Here is a 19,125-nt window from a genome sequence, read left to right on the forward strand (position 1 = left end):
TAAACAACAAACAAACATTGAGGACATTCAGAATATTTTAATTGCGATCAATATTCAAGTTAATACACAATTAGAATGTTCTAGTATACTCTTTTTGTTATGGGTCCTAAAGACATCAACCGAATAATGAGAATGAGATTTTCGGCTCAGTGAACAGTGTTATCGAAACTCCTTGCACAGCTATTACTACCAACGCTGCGGGGAGATTGTATTTATCATCCAATACGCGAGCACAATTTCCAGATTATGCGGAACTTGTAAAATGGCGCTCCCCATGTGACATGTGTGTGAATCAAAACAACGTGATTTTTGCTAAACTACTGCGTTTTAATCGCTATTTTGCTACTTTTCAAGATGTTGACACCATCCTTTGAGTTATTTCAAGATGATATATTTCTAACTATTGTCATCAAGGCTCCATTTACAAAGGTACTTTTGCGTCGAACATAATGTGCATCAAATCCTGAATTTACCTAACAATAAGAGGTTATGACAATTTAAAGGACTGGTAATTCATGAGAGCGATAGGGGTGGTGTGTGTTGTTGTTGTTGTTGTTGTTGTTGTTTGGGGATGGGGGTGGTGTGTTGTTGTTTGCTGGTGTTGACATTAGGGGGGGAAATGATAATGCGAAGGAATCGGAGGAGGGATAACAGTTGTTGGTTATTGCTCAAATTAAAAAAAATGTAGATTTCAACATTATTTAGGGACATGTCATATTGGGGGTTGAAAAATATTACATGTATTTGTGGGGCTATGAACAAAATGTTACATAAAATGGAGGGGGTGGGGGCAGCAAAATAGGATACTGCCGCTGACAGTATCTGGGTACCATCGAAATGTACCTTGGGTACAAATCGATATATTAAATTGTACCCAGACTTCGTTTAAATTGTATCCATATCTATTTGTACCTAGATTTCCGAAATGTCGTAAACTCATACACGTCCGGTTCAATGAGAAATACTGCCATTGCTCTAGTGTATTCCATATGCAAATGAAAACGAATGACTATTCTTTGTCATTGGATTTATTTTGAATAAAATGTAGAAAAAACATGATTTGATTTTATTCCCTTTTTCCAGTAACAAACACAAGTGCAGGTGAAACTGGTACTAGAATGTTATGTTGAGTGTTGGGTTAGGAAGCTAGCTAGGAAGTTTTCAAACTCATCACTGCCTACGTTGATAAATATGGCATCTTCTTGGCCCTGGGGTTCCTCATGGTTAAATTAATTTCGGCATGCTCAGCGGCTGACGATACAGTTGGAAAACAAGCATGACTGCAAATTATCTCCCCTTCCTGCCGTTAAGCATAATTATGCCATAAAAGTCTCTCGCCACGAAACGAGAAAAACAACAACATGGGTACAAATAGATATGGACAGGGTACAAAACAACATGGTTACCGAAGTCTGGGTACAATGTAATATATCAATTTTTTTTACCCTAGGTACATTTCGATTGTACCCAGATCGAGAGTGACCCTATAGGTGATACTGCCCTAAGACCAACCCCCTGGCCTTGACCATGCAGTTTTGCTGGGTTCAGCTTGTTGCATTAGTTTTCTATGGCTTTCGCATCACTGATCTCGCATGCTTTGTCAATCCATCGGGTTAGTTGTGTCAGGATTAGTGTAGGTTTCCCTCAACGCTATCCTTGACCTGTGGACAAACTTTCTGATCAAGTACTATTTATGATGGTATCCTCCAAAAACTTCGACAGAATTAAACTACATACATGTGTAGTACATGTTACAGTGCTCATATGCTGTATGCCAGATACCCTCAACTCTGAATGGTTTACTCCAACAATTACATGACACAGTTGCTGAACATATAAGGTTTAATATTTATGAAGTTCAGATTTGGTGCCTTCCATAGCAATCCTGTATGCAGACTCTCTGTAGACCCATGAAGATCCGGGTTAGAATAGGTCAGCAACCCATGCTTGTCGTAAAAGGCGACTATGCTTATCATAAGAAGCGACTAACAGGATCGGGTGGTCAGGCTCGCTGACTTGGTTGATGCATGTCATGGTATCCCAATTGCATGGATGGTCTGGTCCAGACTCAATTATTTACAGACTGCCATCATATAGCTGGAATATTGCTGAATGCGGCGTTAAACAACAAACACACGAAAAATAAAACAGACGTTCCGTATAGTCGTTTTCTGCTGAGTAGAGTTGCACTAAATTCTGTCTCTATCGGGTTACCTATCTCATCTCTTTTAACAAATTAGTCCTGTGTAATCTTTGAATTTACCTTTGTATCTATTTGACACATATTTATAATCACCTTTCAGTGATGGGCAAATTGGTTAGTGATGACTGAAACATGTAACCATCACAGGCTCATTAACAAGTTCGTAAATCTCTTCTATCATGTTTATCATGCTGGCCATTTTGACATCCTGTACTTGATGTATTACGATGCATCAAGTACTACTGTATTACTGTTGAACTGGGGCGTCACAACAACATCCCACATAATGAACGTGTCTGCACTTTCTGTTTTTCGAAGGGACATAACCATGTTGAAGATGAATTCCATGTTCTTATGATTTGTGACCAGTATTCTAGAGCAAGAAGAGACTCTCTTCTCAAGCGTCTCGTTACCACTCCCTCTATTGAGAAGTTTATAAGACTTATGTCAGCTGAAAACGAACAAATTATAAAAAGCTTAGGTAAATTTCTCTTCCAAGTCATGAACATTCGAACGGAAACATAGTGGTAAATCATTATTATACAGTATATTTCCATTGTATTATGGGCCGGTGGCCTGAAGTACCGAATAAATTTGTCTGTCTGTCTGTATTACGATGCACTGTCATTGTGACTGACTGACTCATCCAAAGATGCCCTTATTTGCCTACATTTGTTGTAAACAAACTACAACAGATGTTCAAGTTGAGCATACATACGCTCACGTCACCTCTTTTTGAGGAAGTATTTTATTCCGGCGTACATCTAGATGTTGTATGGTTGTCAGTGTAAATATGAAGTCACATGTCCCACTTTAAATAAAATTGTGTATAGATCAAGGCCTATATCCTTCGAGGTAAAAATATAGTAATTATGAAAATTGACTTTCACTGTGTGTAAGTTCATCACTGTGAGTATGAACCTTCATAGAGTGAGGGCCAATCTCTATGAACATCGGAGCTTCTTAAATAAACTGTGGTACATTTTCATTGTTGGTATGAAAATACATAAATCCATGTGGACCCCTGTTTTCTTTTACAGGTGTCGGAGACCGAGATATTCATTGAAGACAGTGACTTCAAGTTCTACTCAAAGCCATATTTTCTGAGGTTAGTAAATACCATAGGAAGCTCAGTTTCCCTTCCTTATCATAATAATAATAATAATAATAGGCCTATTTATATTGCACTATATCCACACCACAGGGGCATGCTCAAAGTGCACACTATTATTACCCCGGTCAATGGATCAGTGTGCACTCAACCATCATTCTCAGCTCCCTAGGGAGTATACAACCCAAGCTGCTAGAAAGCTAACAACCACATTGCCATCTCATCCTACTGAGGGGACACAGGTGGCCCATTCGTCTAAGGCGCCGCAGAGTTGCGTCCCTTGGACACGCCAGAAACCAATGATTGTGGGTTCGAATCCCGGTTCGCCCCGATTATGTTTCTAGGTTTGTCAGCACCATACCCGTGCTTCTGGGTTTCACCGAAGTGGTAAACGTCTGAGACCTGCATCACTTTGGGCTCTCCTCCTGCATTAAGCTGGCATGCCGTGATATAACTAGACTACTGTTAAAAGCAGCGTTAAACCCAACTCACTCACTCACTCATCCTACCGAGTACCCATGCACTGCTGTGTGAACAGAGTCACAATTGGAACAGTCACTTGCCCCGAGGAGACACCACATGTGTTACATGTGCTTCAGTGTGGGGCAGGACCAAAGCCCCAGAAACTCTCAGGAGCCAACACAGTCACCCATCCAAGGACTCTCTGCAACCAACGTTGCTTTAACTTTACCTGATTTGTGACCTGCACGCTGTGCACAGGACCACATGCCACCACGTCCTGAATACAATGGATCAACACTGTAGCAAGGACAGACACACAGACAGACCCACAAGCTTGTTCAGAATTATAGGCCCAAAGTATGACAGATAATACCATTTGATGATCATCGAGAGGTTTTAACAATTATCTATGATTCTCTAAAAGAGTATTGCGTGTGAATCTTGAACCTGGTGAGCACACTTTACATGTGGTGCATGATAATGGGTGGAGATGTATTGGTGCCTACTTTCTGTGTGATGTGGACCCTCACAGTAAAGGATTCATGAAACATCTAAGTGAACCCATGTGAGGCCTTGGGGTTAGAATTGGTCCCTAGCAACCTATGCTTGTGAGAGGTGACTTAATGGGTTGGGTGGTCAGTCTCAGTGACTTGGTTGATTGTTGGTGTGGACGGAGTTAGAAATTGGCACTAGTCCTGTAGTCCTTGCCAAAATGCCCAATAGTTAAGGTACCATAAGGACTAGTAGAAATTTGCCATTTTTAAGGTCTTTGCTATATGTTATCATTATAAGGACTAGTGGGCTAAAACTGTTAGTTTCTACCACTGTGGATCATTGCACATAATCATGATAATATCAATCATTGCATTATCTGGTCAGAGTGAGTGAGTGAGTGAGTATGGTTTTACGCCGCTTTTAGCAATATTCCAGCAATATCACGGCGGGGGACACCAGAAATGGGCTTCACACATTGTACCCATGTCGGGAATGGAACCCGGGTCTTCAGCGTGACGAGCGAACGCTTTAACCACTAGGCTACCCGACCGCCCTATCTGGTCAGAGAGGATTATGGCTACAATATTGCCAAGTGTCTCGTTACGCATCAAACAAAACCAGATCTGTAGTGGCTTGGTTAATACAAGTGTTAGACAGAGCACAAACACTCATGCTTCTAGTCCGTATGTGTGTTCTCTTGCAGACTGAATCTCCCTGGCAACATTAGAGAAGATGGTAGAGAGTCGGCCAACTATGATGCTGATAAAGGTGAGTGTCAGGGAATTAGTCGGATGTGATTCATGACTGGTGTTTGATGACATGCTTGATGAGATGTACTTTATGATGGCATGTGCTGTGATGACATACTTGATGAGATGTACTTTATGATGGCATGTGCTGTGATGACATGCTTGATGAGATGTACTTTATGATGGCATGTGCTGTGATGACATGCTTGATGAGATGTACTTTATGATGGCATGTGCTGTGATGACATACTTGATGAGATGTACTTTATGATGGCATGTGCTGTGATGACATACTTGATGAGATGTACTTTATGATGGCATGTGCTGTGATGACATGCTTGATGATGACATTTACTTAATGATAAGCATCATAACATGAATTGATGGGTATTTGATTATATCATGCCGGATGATAACAAGCATTTGATGATAACATTCCAGATGAAAGCAAGTATTTGATGATGACATGCTTGATGATAACCTGCTGGATGATAACAAGTATTTGATGATAACATTCCTAATGATAGCAAGTATTTGATGATAACATTCCAGATGATAGCAAGTATTTGATGATAACCTGCTGGATGATAACAAGTATTTGATGATAACATTCCTAATGATAGCAAGTATTTGATGATAACATTCCAGATGATAGCAAGTATTTGATGATGACATGCTGGATGATAACCTGCCGGATGATAACAAGAATTTGATGATGACCAGTCTCATTAAAATCAGATCTTAGTTTTCGCTGCAACTAAACAAAGATCTGAGGACATCCCATTACGGGTCACGTCAGAAGGACCTTTCACAGACTTTGACCGACCACTGATATGACTAACAAGAAGTCGACATCAGCCAATTAGAAAGCAGCTTTCTCGAGCTTTACGGCACACTTTTCAACCTGGGGACTTTCCAACCATTTAAGACTACGCTTGAAAAATATGTTGACACAGTTCTTGATTAAAATTTTGAAAACTGAACAAGTGAACATTCCGGAATGTCTTATATATTGTTGCGATTGTATGGCAGTGCTTTCCACGTCCTGTGCAACGCCTCCTCTGTTCAAATGTTTATCCCATGGACAGGAGGGGTACGATAATTTTGAAGGAATCGGTCGTACAGGCTGTAACTGTCATTCGGAATACCCTGTATTAACCTTTTCGAGGTTGCATGATTAGAAAACACATTCCGACTGTCACTTTCATAATCTGGTAAGCAACGCTTTAATTGGTCGGATGTAAGGTCGTTCTGACGTGACACGTAATGGGATGTCCTTAGCCAGAACTAAGATCTGGTTTTAATGAGATTGGATGATGACAAATATTTGGTTCTCAGGCCATACATATTATATTCATATTGTGAAAACTGGCTGCTAAGTGTTCTAATGGGAAATGTCTGCTACATCTGCTATATAAGTGTGTTGGTCATAATTTCACCTCACCCACATCATTCAGTATGAAGTGTGTGGATGTGCCTACTTGTTATGGAATGGTCACACTCAATACAGGATAATGAATAAATTTCATGATGCTTCTCGATTATTTACAGACCGCCGTCATATAGCTGGAATAATGCTGAGTGCGGCTTAAAACAACAAACAAACAAACTTTATCCTAAAGTAAATAGATAACAAGTCTTGAAGCTAATCTATATGGCAAAAAGAGCACACTTTTTGGTCAAGCTTCAGTTGATTTTCGCCAAAGACCCAAAGTGGTTAACATGTTTGCTCGTGGAGCCAAAGGCCTGGGTTCGAGTCCGCACATTGGTACAATGGATGAAGCCCATTTCTGGTGTCCCCAACCATGATATTGCTGGGATATGCTAACAGCAGTGTAAGACCTACTCACTCACCCTACCCAACCAGAGTTAATCAGTGTTTCCTCCCGCCAGGTACCTTCACCATCCGAGCACCCAAGCAGACTCCAGGACAGGTGTTTGAGGGCCTGGACATGCTCACCAAGCTGTTGGCCCCTCGGGGAGACGGATCAGCTAAACAGCCCACCATTGAAGTCATGGGTACGCTCAGACTAGCTTCACATCATCATCATCTTAATCATGTTCCCAAGGCAAGAGAGTTAACTGACTAGAAAGTCCAGTTTCCACCCTTGCCGAACTAGGCTGGAATTACTGGGCTCGATCGTAGCGCCACCAGTGGCTATTACCAGTTATGTCCCTTATAAGCCTCTCCTATGGACCAATCAGATTCCACCTCTTGTATCACTCGTGTTTGCTTCACACAAAATGGTGGTGCCCAGTCAAAACGATCTGATCGATAATCAAGATCTATATTGTGATAAAACGGGTTCTACCAGCCTAGTTCGGCAAGGGTGGAAACTGGACTTTTATAGTCAGATAACTCTTAATCATCATCATCGTTTGTGTTCATATGATACTAATTAACAAGCGTAAATAATAACAATGCTTGGAAACTGTAATATTGTTCAATGGACATCTGAATAAGGATGACATACTAATAAAGTAAAATGAAATTTTATCGTGATGGAATTTTTGGATGTGAAAAGTGCCGAACACATCAAGAAGATTGGTCTGGTATCATCAGCAGTCCAAATTCTAATTATTCTCATCAGAACCTTCTGGTTAAGAGTTTGGCCTTTCTCGCCAAATACCTTGATTCGTTTCTCCACAGGTCACGATGTGTGAAACCATTTTTCGACTTCCTGTCCCATGCTTTTACCATGGTTATGTGGGAACAGAGTAAATCAACACTCACACACATGTGCATTTTGGTAAAGCTATTTTAACAAAAAAATACAAGAAATACATGACTAGACATTGAAATATGATGCAGTGTGTTGTGTGTGTCTACATGGAATGAGGACTGCCCCCGTGGTGTAGTGGATAGAGTGTCTGCCCGGAGAGCAGAAGGTAAGTGGTTCGAACCCCTGGCAGCAACCTACCAAAAGACGTTAAAAGATGGTACTTGTTGTTTCCCTACTCGGCATTAAGGGGCTAAAACAAGGACTGGTCGGCTCGGAGTCAGTATACTGTGTCGAATGGCATCCATGTTGAACTGCAGCATGGTATCTCAGTGGGCTAGCACTATAAAACCGGCATCAGTCCGGACTAGTACAAGCAGCCACACACATGCATACACATCACTAAAATATGCAATGATTTTGAAGGTGATATTAAACCCCATCTCCCCTCACCTTCAGGGGAGGAGTCCATGCTGCCAAGTGATGCCCTTGATGAGGAGGAGGACATTGACTGGTCGGTGGAGCAGACGCCATTCATTGAGACATCAGTGCTGACAGATGGACACAAGTACGGCTTTGGCTGCCTGAGATCTGGGGTCTTCAAGAGACTGCAGGTAGGCTTCAACGTCAACAGTTGTGTTGATCATTACTTTCTGTGTTGACAGCTGGGTATTTTGCCAGTAGTTATCTTGGTTATAATGCTCCATGTGAGATACCATGAAATACTGTCTAACTACAAATATAAACAATGAAGTAATTAGTTTCATGGTGTATTGCTTTCTAAAAAATGTTATCTGAATATACTGCAATATGATCAGTGTTAGCTGAGGTTGTCTTGTCAACATGATCAATTTTGCAGTTTAGATTGATTTTAGATTTTCAGGTCTCACCTCATGCATAATGTAATGTATTTTTGAAATTTTATTAAACAAATTTGTTTATAGCAATGTATAACAATTGAAATATATATGCCATTTGTTTCAAACCCAACAGCATGCACAGTGCAGATGCAATAGTCAAGACTGAAATGAATATGTTATAGCTCGTCATTGTTTCATACCAGCTTTATAGAGAAAGCTATGTATGGTATTACCGGTACTCAGACTTTTGTGTACAAGATGTAATTACATTTGGCACAGGTGTCGTCAGTAGTGAGGTTCAACACATAAATTCCATTTTTGAAGTTTTGACCTTGATTTGACCTTTGCATGTTGACCATTCTCCCAAATTAATTTCCTGTAAATATCATCTCTTCCAAAACCACAAGACAATAAAACCGAAACGTCACATACTTGTTCCTGCCAATGATAACTCAATTTCTTCAAGAGGTTTGAATATGAATTATAATAACTGGCATTGCAGTCATGTTAAAAAATCTGTTTATGACAAATTTATGAAATTTGGTAGTTGTTTTTTTGTGTGTGTGGATTTAACATACGTTCTGTCTCTTGTGCAAATGTTGAAATTTTGACCTTGTTTCTGACCATGTTGTAAACTTCCTCAAACTGTGTGACTGAAGGAGCTGTACTTTGCCAAGTCTGTTTCTCCTTATGATGACAATCATGACAACATATTTTGTTGAATAATTAGTATTAGTTTAGTATTTATGCAGAAAATATTTGCATATCAACACTAAGTGTCCGTCTGTCTTGACATTTTAGACAGTTGACTACCAGGTGAGTTCAGTGCCAGGACACTATTTTCTATATCAGTCTAACCAAGATTTGTACATGAAGGATGATTTATCCATGTGTTCCAGTCGGAGCTGTGTGAGGTCGTTGACGTGAGAGACCCGGACTCCGTGGCTCCAGGACAGAGGCGGTCACAGAGGAAGGATGAGGAAGCCCACAAGTTTGATGATGACCACTACCTGTGAGCATCTTTGGTTTTCTCGTTAGGGGCTTTGGGGAAGAGCAAGGCCCCCTCATTGGTTTGTATGAGAAATGGCAACCAAGTGGGCATTGTTGGGAACAGATGGTTGACTTGGTTGATAGTGTGTCATCAACCCCACGGCCTGGATTGTTGCTCACAATATTAATCACTGGATTGTCTGGTCCATCGATTATTTACAGGCTGCCCTCATGTAGCTGCAGTATTGCTGAGTGCTGAAGCTAAACATGAACTAATTTCACTTTCTCCACCTTATAGAACCATGCATGTAGTATTTTACTAGTCTCCATTCTTGTCGTAAAAGGCGGCTATGCTTGTCGTAAGAGCCGACTAATGGGATTGGATGGTCAGACTCCCTGACTTTGTATCCTAATTGCATGGATCGATGCTCATGATGTCAGTCTCTAGATTGTCTGGTCCAGACTCAATTATTTACAGACCGCCGTCATATAACTGGAATATTGCTAAGTGCAGCATGAAACAACAAACAAACAATCAATACTGGTCTCATGATAAAGAAGCCCGAAGGACCGTGATCAAAAGATTGGTAAATAGAAAATACCAGAAGAAATATTGACCTTGACCTCTGACCCATTCACTCACTCCTGTACCCTGAGATAGATTTGATTTTTATGTGAATGTTATGGATTGTGCGGGATGTAACTGATGTGTTGACAGAGCGGACCTCTACCAGGATGACATCGTGCAGCATCTGCTGTCATTCAGACCACCGTGGGATGCTGCATGGAATCAGCTCTCCAAGGGCGGGAAGAGGAGGGATTTAGGTAGGGCTGGATGCTATACACTTATAACACGCACACGACATCACCATGACAACTTAGTCAATCTACCAACCCAGGTCAATATTTATCAGGACAAACTCATGGTGTTTCTGATTACATGTTCAAATATTGTAGGTAGGTATGTGTGTGGGTTTTTGGGTGCATTCTTCAATCTCATTAAAATCAGATCTTAGTTCTCTCTACCGCTAAACAAAGATCTGAGGACATCACATTACGGGTCACGTCAGACCGACCTGTCATGAACTTTGACCGACCAAGGGAATGACTGACAAGAAGTCGACATTAGCCAATCAGAAGGCCGCTTTCTCATGCTTTTCGATACAAATTTCAAATTGGCGACTACGCTTCGAAACATATTTTGACAAATTCTCGATTAAAAAGTTCAAACCTGAACAAAAGAACATTCTGGAATGGCTAATAGATGATCTAAATTGTATGGATTTAGTCGTTAAGCCCGTAACTATTGTTCGGAATGCCCCCTGTTAAATTTTTCGGGGTTGCATGATTAGAAATCACATTCCGACTGTCACTTTCATGATCTGGTAGGGGCGGTCGGGTAGCCTAGTGGTTAAAGCTATCGCTCGTCACGCTGAAGACCCGGGTTCGATTCCCGACATGGGTACAATGTGTGAAGCCCATTTCTGGTGTCCCCCGCCGTGATATTGCTGGAATATTGCTAAAAGCGGCGTAAAACCATACTCACTCACACTCACTCATGATCTGGTAAGCCACGCTCTGATTGGTCGGATGAAAGGTCATTCTGACATGACCCGTAATGGGATGTCCTCAGATATTTGTTTAGCAGTAGCAAGAACTAAGATCTGATTTTAATGAGATTGTCAATTCTTAAAAAAATCTACCACTTAAAGAATTAGGGTCAGCTCCTTAATTTATGATGACGATTTGGATTATTTTTGACGATTATTGGCGTTTTGGAAGCTCATGGAGTTCACTAAAGTAAAATCCTCAGCCAGGCCAGTCTCACATTGTCAAGTCAAACATGCTTTCGCTTTATTTATCTTCTTAACCTGAAGCAAGTTGTCGCAAATGAAACTATACCCTTGTATATTTGAAGTGACCTTGACAGAGGAAGAGAAGGAGAAGATGAGGAAGCTACCCAACAAAGAATGTATCCTTCTTGTGGGGTGATGGGCTAGCCAAGACATTAAAGCGTTCAGTCGTTATGCCAAAGACCTGTGTTCAATGGTACCCATGTATGAAGCCCATTTCTGGTTTCCCACGCTGTGACATTGCTGGAATATTGTTAAATGTGGCACAAAACCATATCCACTCACTAAGCGGAGTGTGCAGATTATTTCAACCAGTTCTTCTGGGTGGGGGTGCCCTGGTGGCTCAGTCATGTTTGGTGCCACCATTCACACTGCAGAGTCATACTTTTGGGTATACGTTGTGATGCAGCTGTTAAGCATGCCAGACGCCTTTGGTCATGTCCAAGTGAGTGAGTGAGTTGGGTTTATCGCTGCTTTTAACAGTATTCCAGTTATATCGCAGCTTGTCAGCTTAATGTGGGAGGAAAGCCCGAAGTGGTGCAGGTCTCAGACATTTACCGCCTCGGTGAAACCCACGAGCCCATGAGCCCACGATACCCACGGGTATGGTGCTGACAAACCTAGAAACATAATCGGGGCAAACCAGGATTCAAACCCACAACCATAGGTTTCTGGCATGCTGAAGGGACGCAACTCTGCACAGCGAATCACGGTGCCTTAGATGACAGGGCCACCTGTGCCCCCATTTATGTCCAAGATTCGCTCTGATTTCTAGTCTGTCAGATAACTCAGCCCGGTATCACCACATCAAGCTAACACATGTGTTATAACTGAAATACTGTTAAGGCAAACTCACACATAGACTCAGCTGTTTACCTATACTCTGTAACACTGCTGGTCATTAGAGTAGACTGATTTAGGCCTTCAGGTGTGTCGCTGGTTTACCTGGTCCAAACTTGATGATTCCTTGATATAGCTGGCATCCACTCACTCTTCTCCACAGCATCAACAATATTTATAATAGGAAGGAGTGGTGGTTATGGCTAGGGGGGAAATGATACATCAGTGCACCAGTGCATCTCAAGTTTTCATCTGACAATACGGTACATGATACATTTTTTTTCTGTATCAATACAAGACGATACATTTACTGAAATAAGTTACCTACTACTCAATGATTTACACCCAACCCAGAGCTTTTGTCAGTCAAATATTGCAAAATGTTTTCAACTTCACTGCGAATAATAACCGCTACGGACAGGTGTATATAGCTAGCTTTTCCTTTTGAACCTATAGCCAAGAAATTTCCATGTGATTTAATGTAAATATGGGTATCGCAATACATATCATATCGTATCGTGACCTCGGTATCATGATAGATATCGTATCGTGGCCTTGCTCTATCGTTTCACTCCTAGTTATAGCTCATGGGTTATCGGGGGCAAGAGAAAATCAAAAGGTCACATATGCCTATGAGACGGTCACACGTGAACTGAGGACGGTGTCAATGCTGGTCCACTAGAAGTGGACAAACACCTCATCATGACGTAACTTACGTATCAGCCAATTATTAAATGTTTAATTTCCTCAGCCTTGTAAGGTTTTATCATTCTTCGATGCTTCTGGTGTTGTGTTTTTGGCATAACATGACAGGTTTATTTCACAATTGTTTTTGATAACATCAGTACCATCTTTTGTGCTGTTTCCTTGACGATGGGAGATTTGATTGACAGCAGCCTGCTTCCATCGGTGTACCTAGGCCTGGTTGATATTATCTTCTGCTACATGTACAGTTACCGCGTCACGGAAGGGGAACACAATGTAAGTGGGTCCTGTAGGTCGGGTGAGCAGTACAACAGGAATGGGATCTGTAGGTCGGTTGAGCAGTACAACAGGAATGGGTTCTGTAGGTCGGGTGTACAGTACAACAGGAATGGGTCCTGTAGGTCGGGTGAGCAGTACAACAGGAATGGGTCCTGTAGGTCGGGTGATCAGTACAACAGGAATGGGATCTGTAGGTCGGGTGATCAGTACAACAGGAATGGGTCCTGTAGGTCGGTTGAGCAGTACAACAGGAATGGGTTCTGTAGGTCGGGTGATCAGTACAACAGGAATGGGTCCTGTAGGTCGGTTGAGCAGTACAACAGGAATGGGTTCTGTAGGTCGGGTGATCAGTACAACAGGAATGGGTCCTGTAGGTCGGGTGATCAGTACAACAGGAATGGGATCTGTAGGTCGGGTGATCAGTACAACAGGAATGGGTCCTGTAGGTCGGGTGATCAGTACAACAGGAATGGGTTCTGTAGGTCGGGTGATCAGTACAACAGGAATGGGTCCTGTAGGTCGGGTGATCAGTACAACAGGAATGGGATCTGTAGGTCGGGTGATCAGTACAACAGGAATGGGTCCTGTAGGTCGGGTGATCAGTACAACAGGAATGGGTTCTGTAGGTCGGGTGATCAGTACAACAGGAATGGGTCCTGTAGGTCGGGTGATCAGTACAACAGGAATGGGATCTGTAGGTCGGGTGATCAGTACAACAGTAATGGGTCCTGTAGGTCACCTGAGCAGTACAACAGGAATGGGATCTGTAGGTCGGGTGTACAGTACAACAGGAATGGGATCTGTAGGTCGGGTGTACAGTACAACAGGAATGGGATCTGTAGGTCGGGTGAGCAGTACAACAGGAATGGGATCTGTAGGTCGGGTGTACAGTACAACAGGAATGGGATCTGTAGGTCGGGTGTACAGTACAACAGGAATGGGATCTGTAGGTCGGGTGTACAGTACAACAGGAATGGGATCTGTAGGTCGGGTGATCAGTACAACAGGAATGGGTCCTGTAGGTCGGTTGAGCAGTACAACAGGAATGGGTCCTGTAGGTCGGTTGAGCAGTACAACAGGAATGGGTTCTGTAGGTCGGTTGAGCAGTACAACAGGAATGGGTTCTGTAGGTCGGGTGATCAGTACAACAGGAATGGCTCCTGTAGATCGGGTGATCAGTACAACAGGAATGGCTCCTGTAGATCGGGTGATCAGTACAACAGGAATGGGTCCTGTAGGTCGGGTGAGCAGTACAACAGGAATGGGATCTGTGGGTCGGGTGTACAGTACAACAGTAATGGGTTCAGTATGTCATGGTATATCTAATTTGAAATTAAAATTTAAGCAATTTTGTGAGAATTTGAGAAAGTCTTGTTTGAATGACATGATTGTAACTTACTAAGATTTCAAATTGTTCCAAAGCTCTTCGTTAGACTAAATGTTTTCATTTTGACTTTCCTTATCCTAGATTTGATTACATGCTTGTTTAGCCTTGTGACTGAGCATGTACATTTGACTGTAATGTTGGACACTTGCCCGTGTTGTAGGTGGAGTCAGGTTGGACAATCTCTAAGCTGAGTGCCACCCTCTCCTGGCTGGAGGTAGGTCTACAACACTGTGTAACAGTTGTCATTCAAGTAGGACAGCGGAAATTCCACAACTCATTGATACTGCAGTATAACTTTGAATGATATCAAATACTCTGACGTGTATGATATTTGAATGATGAATAACCTTTGAAAATATATTCATATATATTACCTTATCCTGACTCATACTAATTGCTTATCTCAACTCATGCGCAGCTCTTAACTAAAAGTTACTCTCAGAGCAAATGTGACTACACTCCTAAGTGTAGCTGTTAGCTAAATGTTACTCTCAGAGTAAATGTAACTGCACTCCTAAGTGTAGCTGTTAGCTAAATGTTACTCTCAGAGTAAATGTAACTACACTCCTAAGTGTAGCTGTTAGCTAAATGTTACTCTCAGAGTAAATGTAACTACACTCCTAAGTGTAGCTGTTAGCTAAATGTTACTCTCAGAGTAAATGTAACTACACTCCTAAGTGTAGCTGTTAGCTAAATGTTACTCTCAGAGTAAATGTAACTACACTCCTAAGTGTAGCTGTTAGCTAAATGTTACTCTCAGAGTAAATGGAAAACTCCACTCCTGAGTGCAGCTCTTAGCTAAACGTTACTCCCAGAGTTACATGGAACTCATCCAAGTGTAGCTCTTAGCTAACAAAATATTTTAAGAATGTCTATAACTACAGCCCCAGGGTGTTGCTGCAATCAGATTGATCCTCACTCACTCACTCACTCACGCAGCCTGCCTGCCTTCCTTGTAGACGTTCTCCAGCCTGCAGGAGATGCTGGTCACCTGCTACAGAAGGTGCTTGTGCTTCCCCCTGCATCGCCACTGGAGCTTGCTGGAAGCTGTGACGGAGGACACCTGTAGGGTGCTGGCACTAGGTATGTCTGGATGGGGGCGTGTGTAGGGTGCTGGCACTAGGTATGTCTGGGTGGGGGCGTGTGTAGGGTGCTGGCACTAGGTATGTCTGGGTGGGGACGTGTGTAGGGTGCTGGCACTAGGTATGTCTGGGTGGGGACGTGTGTAGGGTGCTGGCACTAGGTATGTCTGGGTGGGGGCGTGTGTAGGGTGCTGGCACTAGGTATGTCTGGGTGGGGACGTGTGTAGGGTGCTGGCACTAGGTATGTCTGGGTGGGGACGTGTGTAGGGTGCTGGCACTAGGTATGTCTGGGTGGGGGCGTGTGTAGGGTGCTGGCACTAGGTATGTCTGGGTGGGGGCGTGTGTAGGGTGCTGGCACTAGGTATGTCTGGGTGGGGGCGTGTGTAGGGTGCTGGCACTAGGTATGTCTGGGTGGGGGCGTGTGTAGGGTGCTGGCACTAGGTATGTCTGGGTGGGGGCGTGTGTAGGGTGCTGGCACTAGGTATGTCTGGGTGGGGGCGTGTGTAGGGTGCTGGCACTAGGTATGTCTGGATGGGGGCGTGTGTAGGGTGCTGGCACTAGGTATGTCTGGATGGGGGCGTGTGTAGGGTGCTGGCACTAGGTATGTCTGGGTGGGGACGTATGTAGGGTGCTGGCACTAGGTATGTCTGGGTGGGGACGTGTGTAGGGTGCTGGCATTAGGTATGTCTGGGTGGGGGCGTGTGTAGGGTGCTGGCACTAGGTATGTCTGGGTGGGGGCGTGTGTAGGGTGCTGGCATTAGGTATGTCTGGATGGGGACGTGTGTAGGGTGCTGGCACTAGGTATGTCTGGATGGGGACGTGTGTAGGGTGCTGTCATTTGGTAAGTCTGGATGAAGACGTGTGTAGGGTGCTGTCATTAGGTATGTCTGGGTGGGGGCGTGTGTAGGGTGCTGCTGGCACGAGGTATGTTCTTGGGGTGGGTGTGTGTGTGTTAGGTGTTTGTATAACTTCGCCAAGATGGGCTATGGTTGTATATATTTCTGGAAGAGGTACACATATCACACTTGTCTGTTTTATCAGATTACCCTTCATTGTAGGTCGCAGGCAGGTTCTGAAGTGTCTGTTGGACATACAGACAATCTTGACGGACACAGACCAACGATACATTCTGAATGATCTCTACATCAATGACTACTGTGTTTGGATCCAGGGCGTCAGGTACGGAGGAAACTGTCAACTCAGTAGATAACATTTTAGCATCTTAACTCACTGGAGTGTCCATCACGGAAAAGTGGAGTCCTGGTTACATTTTTGTTGCGTTGTTCGGTCAGTTTATATGATTCCCATCTATTATTTAATGTGTTTGTTTGTATGATTGTCATATTTGCGTTTATCTAATTGTGAGTTTCTATTTCTGTTGAAGGAACGAGAAACTGGACAGTCTGGCAGCAGCATTGAGAAAGGTAGAGTACTCATGTTGTCAGAGTCCAGCCATAGCTGGAGGGGACATTAACAGTGGGCTTCACACATCACACCGCGATGAAATGAAACCCGGCGAGATTCAGGGGTAGTATTCGTCCCTGTATCCCATGCTGGTCGTAAGAGATGGCTTATGTGGGCCAGGGGATCAGGCTGTGTGACAGTGAGTGTCCATTATGCTCCAGTATCTTGTTGCTCATGTTTTTCCATCACTGGTATGCCTTGACCAGATTCAATTGTTTACAAGCCACTGTCACACAGCTTTTGTTTGTTTGTTTGTTTGTTGTTTAACGCCACACTCAGCAATATTCCAGCTATATGATGGCGGTCTGTAAATAATTGAGTCTGGACCAGACAATCCGATGATTGATAGTATGAGCATCGGTACATGCAACTGGGGTACAATGACATGCATCAACCAAGTCAGCAAACCTGACCCCCAATTCCGATTAGTCACCTATCACGACAAGCATATTCGCCTTTCACGGCAAGCATGGGTTGCTGAAGACCTATTCTACCCCGGATCTTCACAGGTCTGTCACACAGCTGGTGTTGTACTGATTGTAGTGCTCAGAAACATTAACACACTTACTTTTGATGGAGATCCACAAGATCAATTTGTTTGGGGTTTATTTGAGCTCTATTGAAGCTATGTGTATTTCAGAAAGCGATTGTAGTGCTATGATTGTCCTGCTTGAACACAGAAATAAAGACCAACCACTAAGATAGTTTTGTGAATCAGGACACAGAGATCTTTCTCTCCAAGAGAATAAACTCACTTGGATTTCGGATCACATTATAGGCCCCTGACCCCTATAGTGATCGTAAGAAGCAACCAACTGTATCTTGCCGAGTTCATTAATTGTGTGTCCTCGTACCGCGATGGCGCTGATCATTGCTCACTATAGTGATCACTACCTTGCCTGAACCAAACTCGATTACTGTACAAGCCGCCGTCACATAGCTGGAATTCTGATGAATGCGGCGTTCCACCCAAAAAAACACAAACAAACTAAGAGAATGAATTTTGTTTCAGATAAACATTCGTAAAAGCGATGTTGATTTGTCTCTCGAGGAGCTTGAGGCTGCAGCTCAGGCAACAATGGAGGAACAGGAAGGAGTTGTGAGGAAGCTGGAGAAACTATCATTGAAGGCCACTTCAGACACAGATAGTGACGACAGCTCAGAGGAGGAGGAGGAAACGGATAGTGAGGAGGATAGTGAGGACACAGATAGCAGTGATCACTCCACAGATGATCATAACACTAACACTCTTGAAAAGGAAAAGAGAACACATTGTGATGACATCAACACACAAACTGATGACTCAGTCACACCAACTGATGACACTGTCCAACAAGCTGATGACACGAACACACAAACAGATGACACGAACACACAAACTGATGACTCAGTCACACCAACTGATGACACTGTCCAACAAGCTGATGACACGAACACACAAACAGATGACACGAACACACAAACTGATGACTCAGTCACACCAACTGATGACACAGTCCAACAAACTGATGACACTGTCCAACAAGCTGATGACACAAATACACAAACAGATGACACGAACACACAAACAGATGACACGAACACATAAACTGATGACATGGATACACAAACTGACAACATGGTTCATGCACAAATGTCACCGAGAACCTCAAAAGGCTTCAACTGTAGCTGAGAAAACTGTATCAGTGTGAGGATGAAGTAAAGACAGAAGGAATATTTGTCGAAGGAATCACAGTTGTTTACTGATGTAAAATACATTTACAGACACTGGTGCTCTTCATGTTGTTTTTTCAAGTTCAAAGACTTTGCTATTGCTATTGAATATGTTGAATTACATGCAAATGATCTCACTGCTCATCAGGGGGCACGGGGGCCCAGTCGTCTAAGGTGAAGTGATTCACTGTGCAGAGTTGCATAACTTGGGC

General features: G+C 43.0%; 1 protein-coding gene across 2 annotated transcripts; it reads left to right on the plus strand.

Moving 5' to 3' along the window:
• The first annotated feature begins 253 nt into the window (after window positions 1-253).
• On the plus strand, window positions 254-18,969 carry LOC124117042 (protein SHQ1 homolog). 2 transcript variants are annotated; one of them, XM_048383151.1, is made up of 15 exons: window positions 254-429; window positions 3,244-3,311; window positions 4,975-5,039; window positions 6,914-7,039; window positions 8,200-8,354; window positions 9,500-9,612; window positions 10,309-10,415; window positions 11,509-11,562; window positions 13,164-13,264; window positions 14,815-14,868; window positions 15,614-15,737; window positions 16,795-16,915; window positions 17,121-17,160; window positions 18,213-18,561; window positions 18,646-18,969. In XM_048383151.1, the coding sequence occupies exons 1-15, from the start codon at window positions 355-357 to the stop codon at window positions 18,786-18,788; spliced, it is 1,695 nt and encodes a 564-aa protein (XP_048239108.1). In that variant the 5' UTR covers window positions 254-354; the 3' UTR covers window positions 18,789-18,969. The 2 variants fall into 2 exon arrangements, with proteins under 2 accessions (XP_048239108.1, XP_048239107.1); XM_048383150.1 differs by having other exon boundaries at window positions 18,213-18,969.
• Window positions 18,970-19,125: the final 156 nt, after the last annotated feature.

This window comes from Haliotis rufescens, unplaced genomic scaffold, assembly GCF_023055435.1.
Source record: "Haliotis rufescens isolate VD_foot unplaced genomic scaffold, xgHalRufe1.0.p SCAF_45, whole genome shotgun sequence".
Lineage (NCBI taxonomy): Eukaryota > Metazoa > Mollusca > Gastropoda > Lepetellida > Haliotidae > Haliotis > Haliotis rufescens.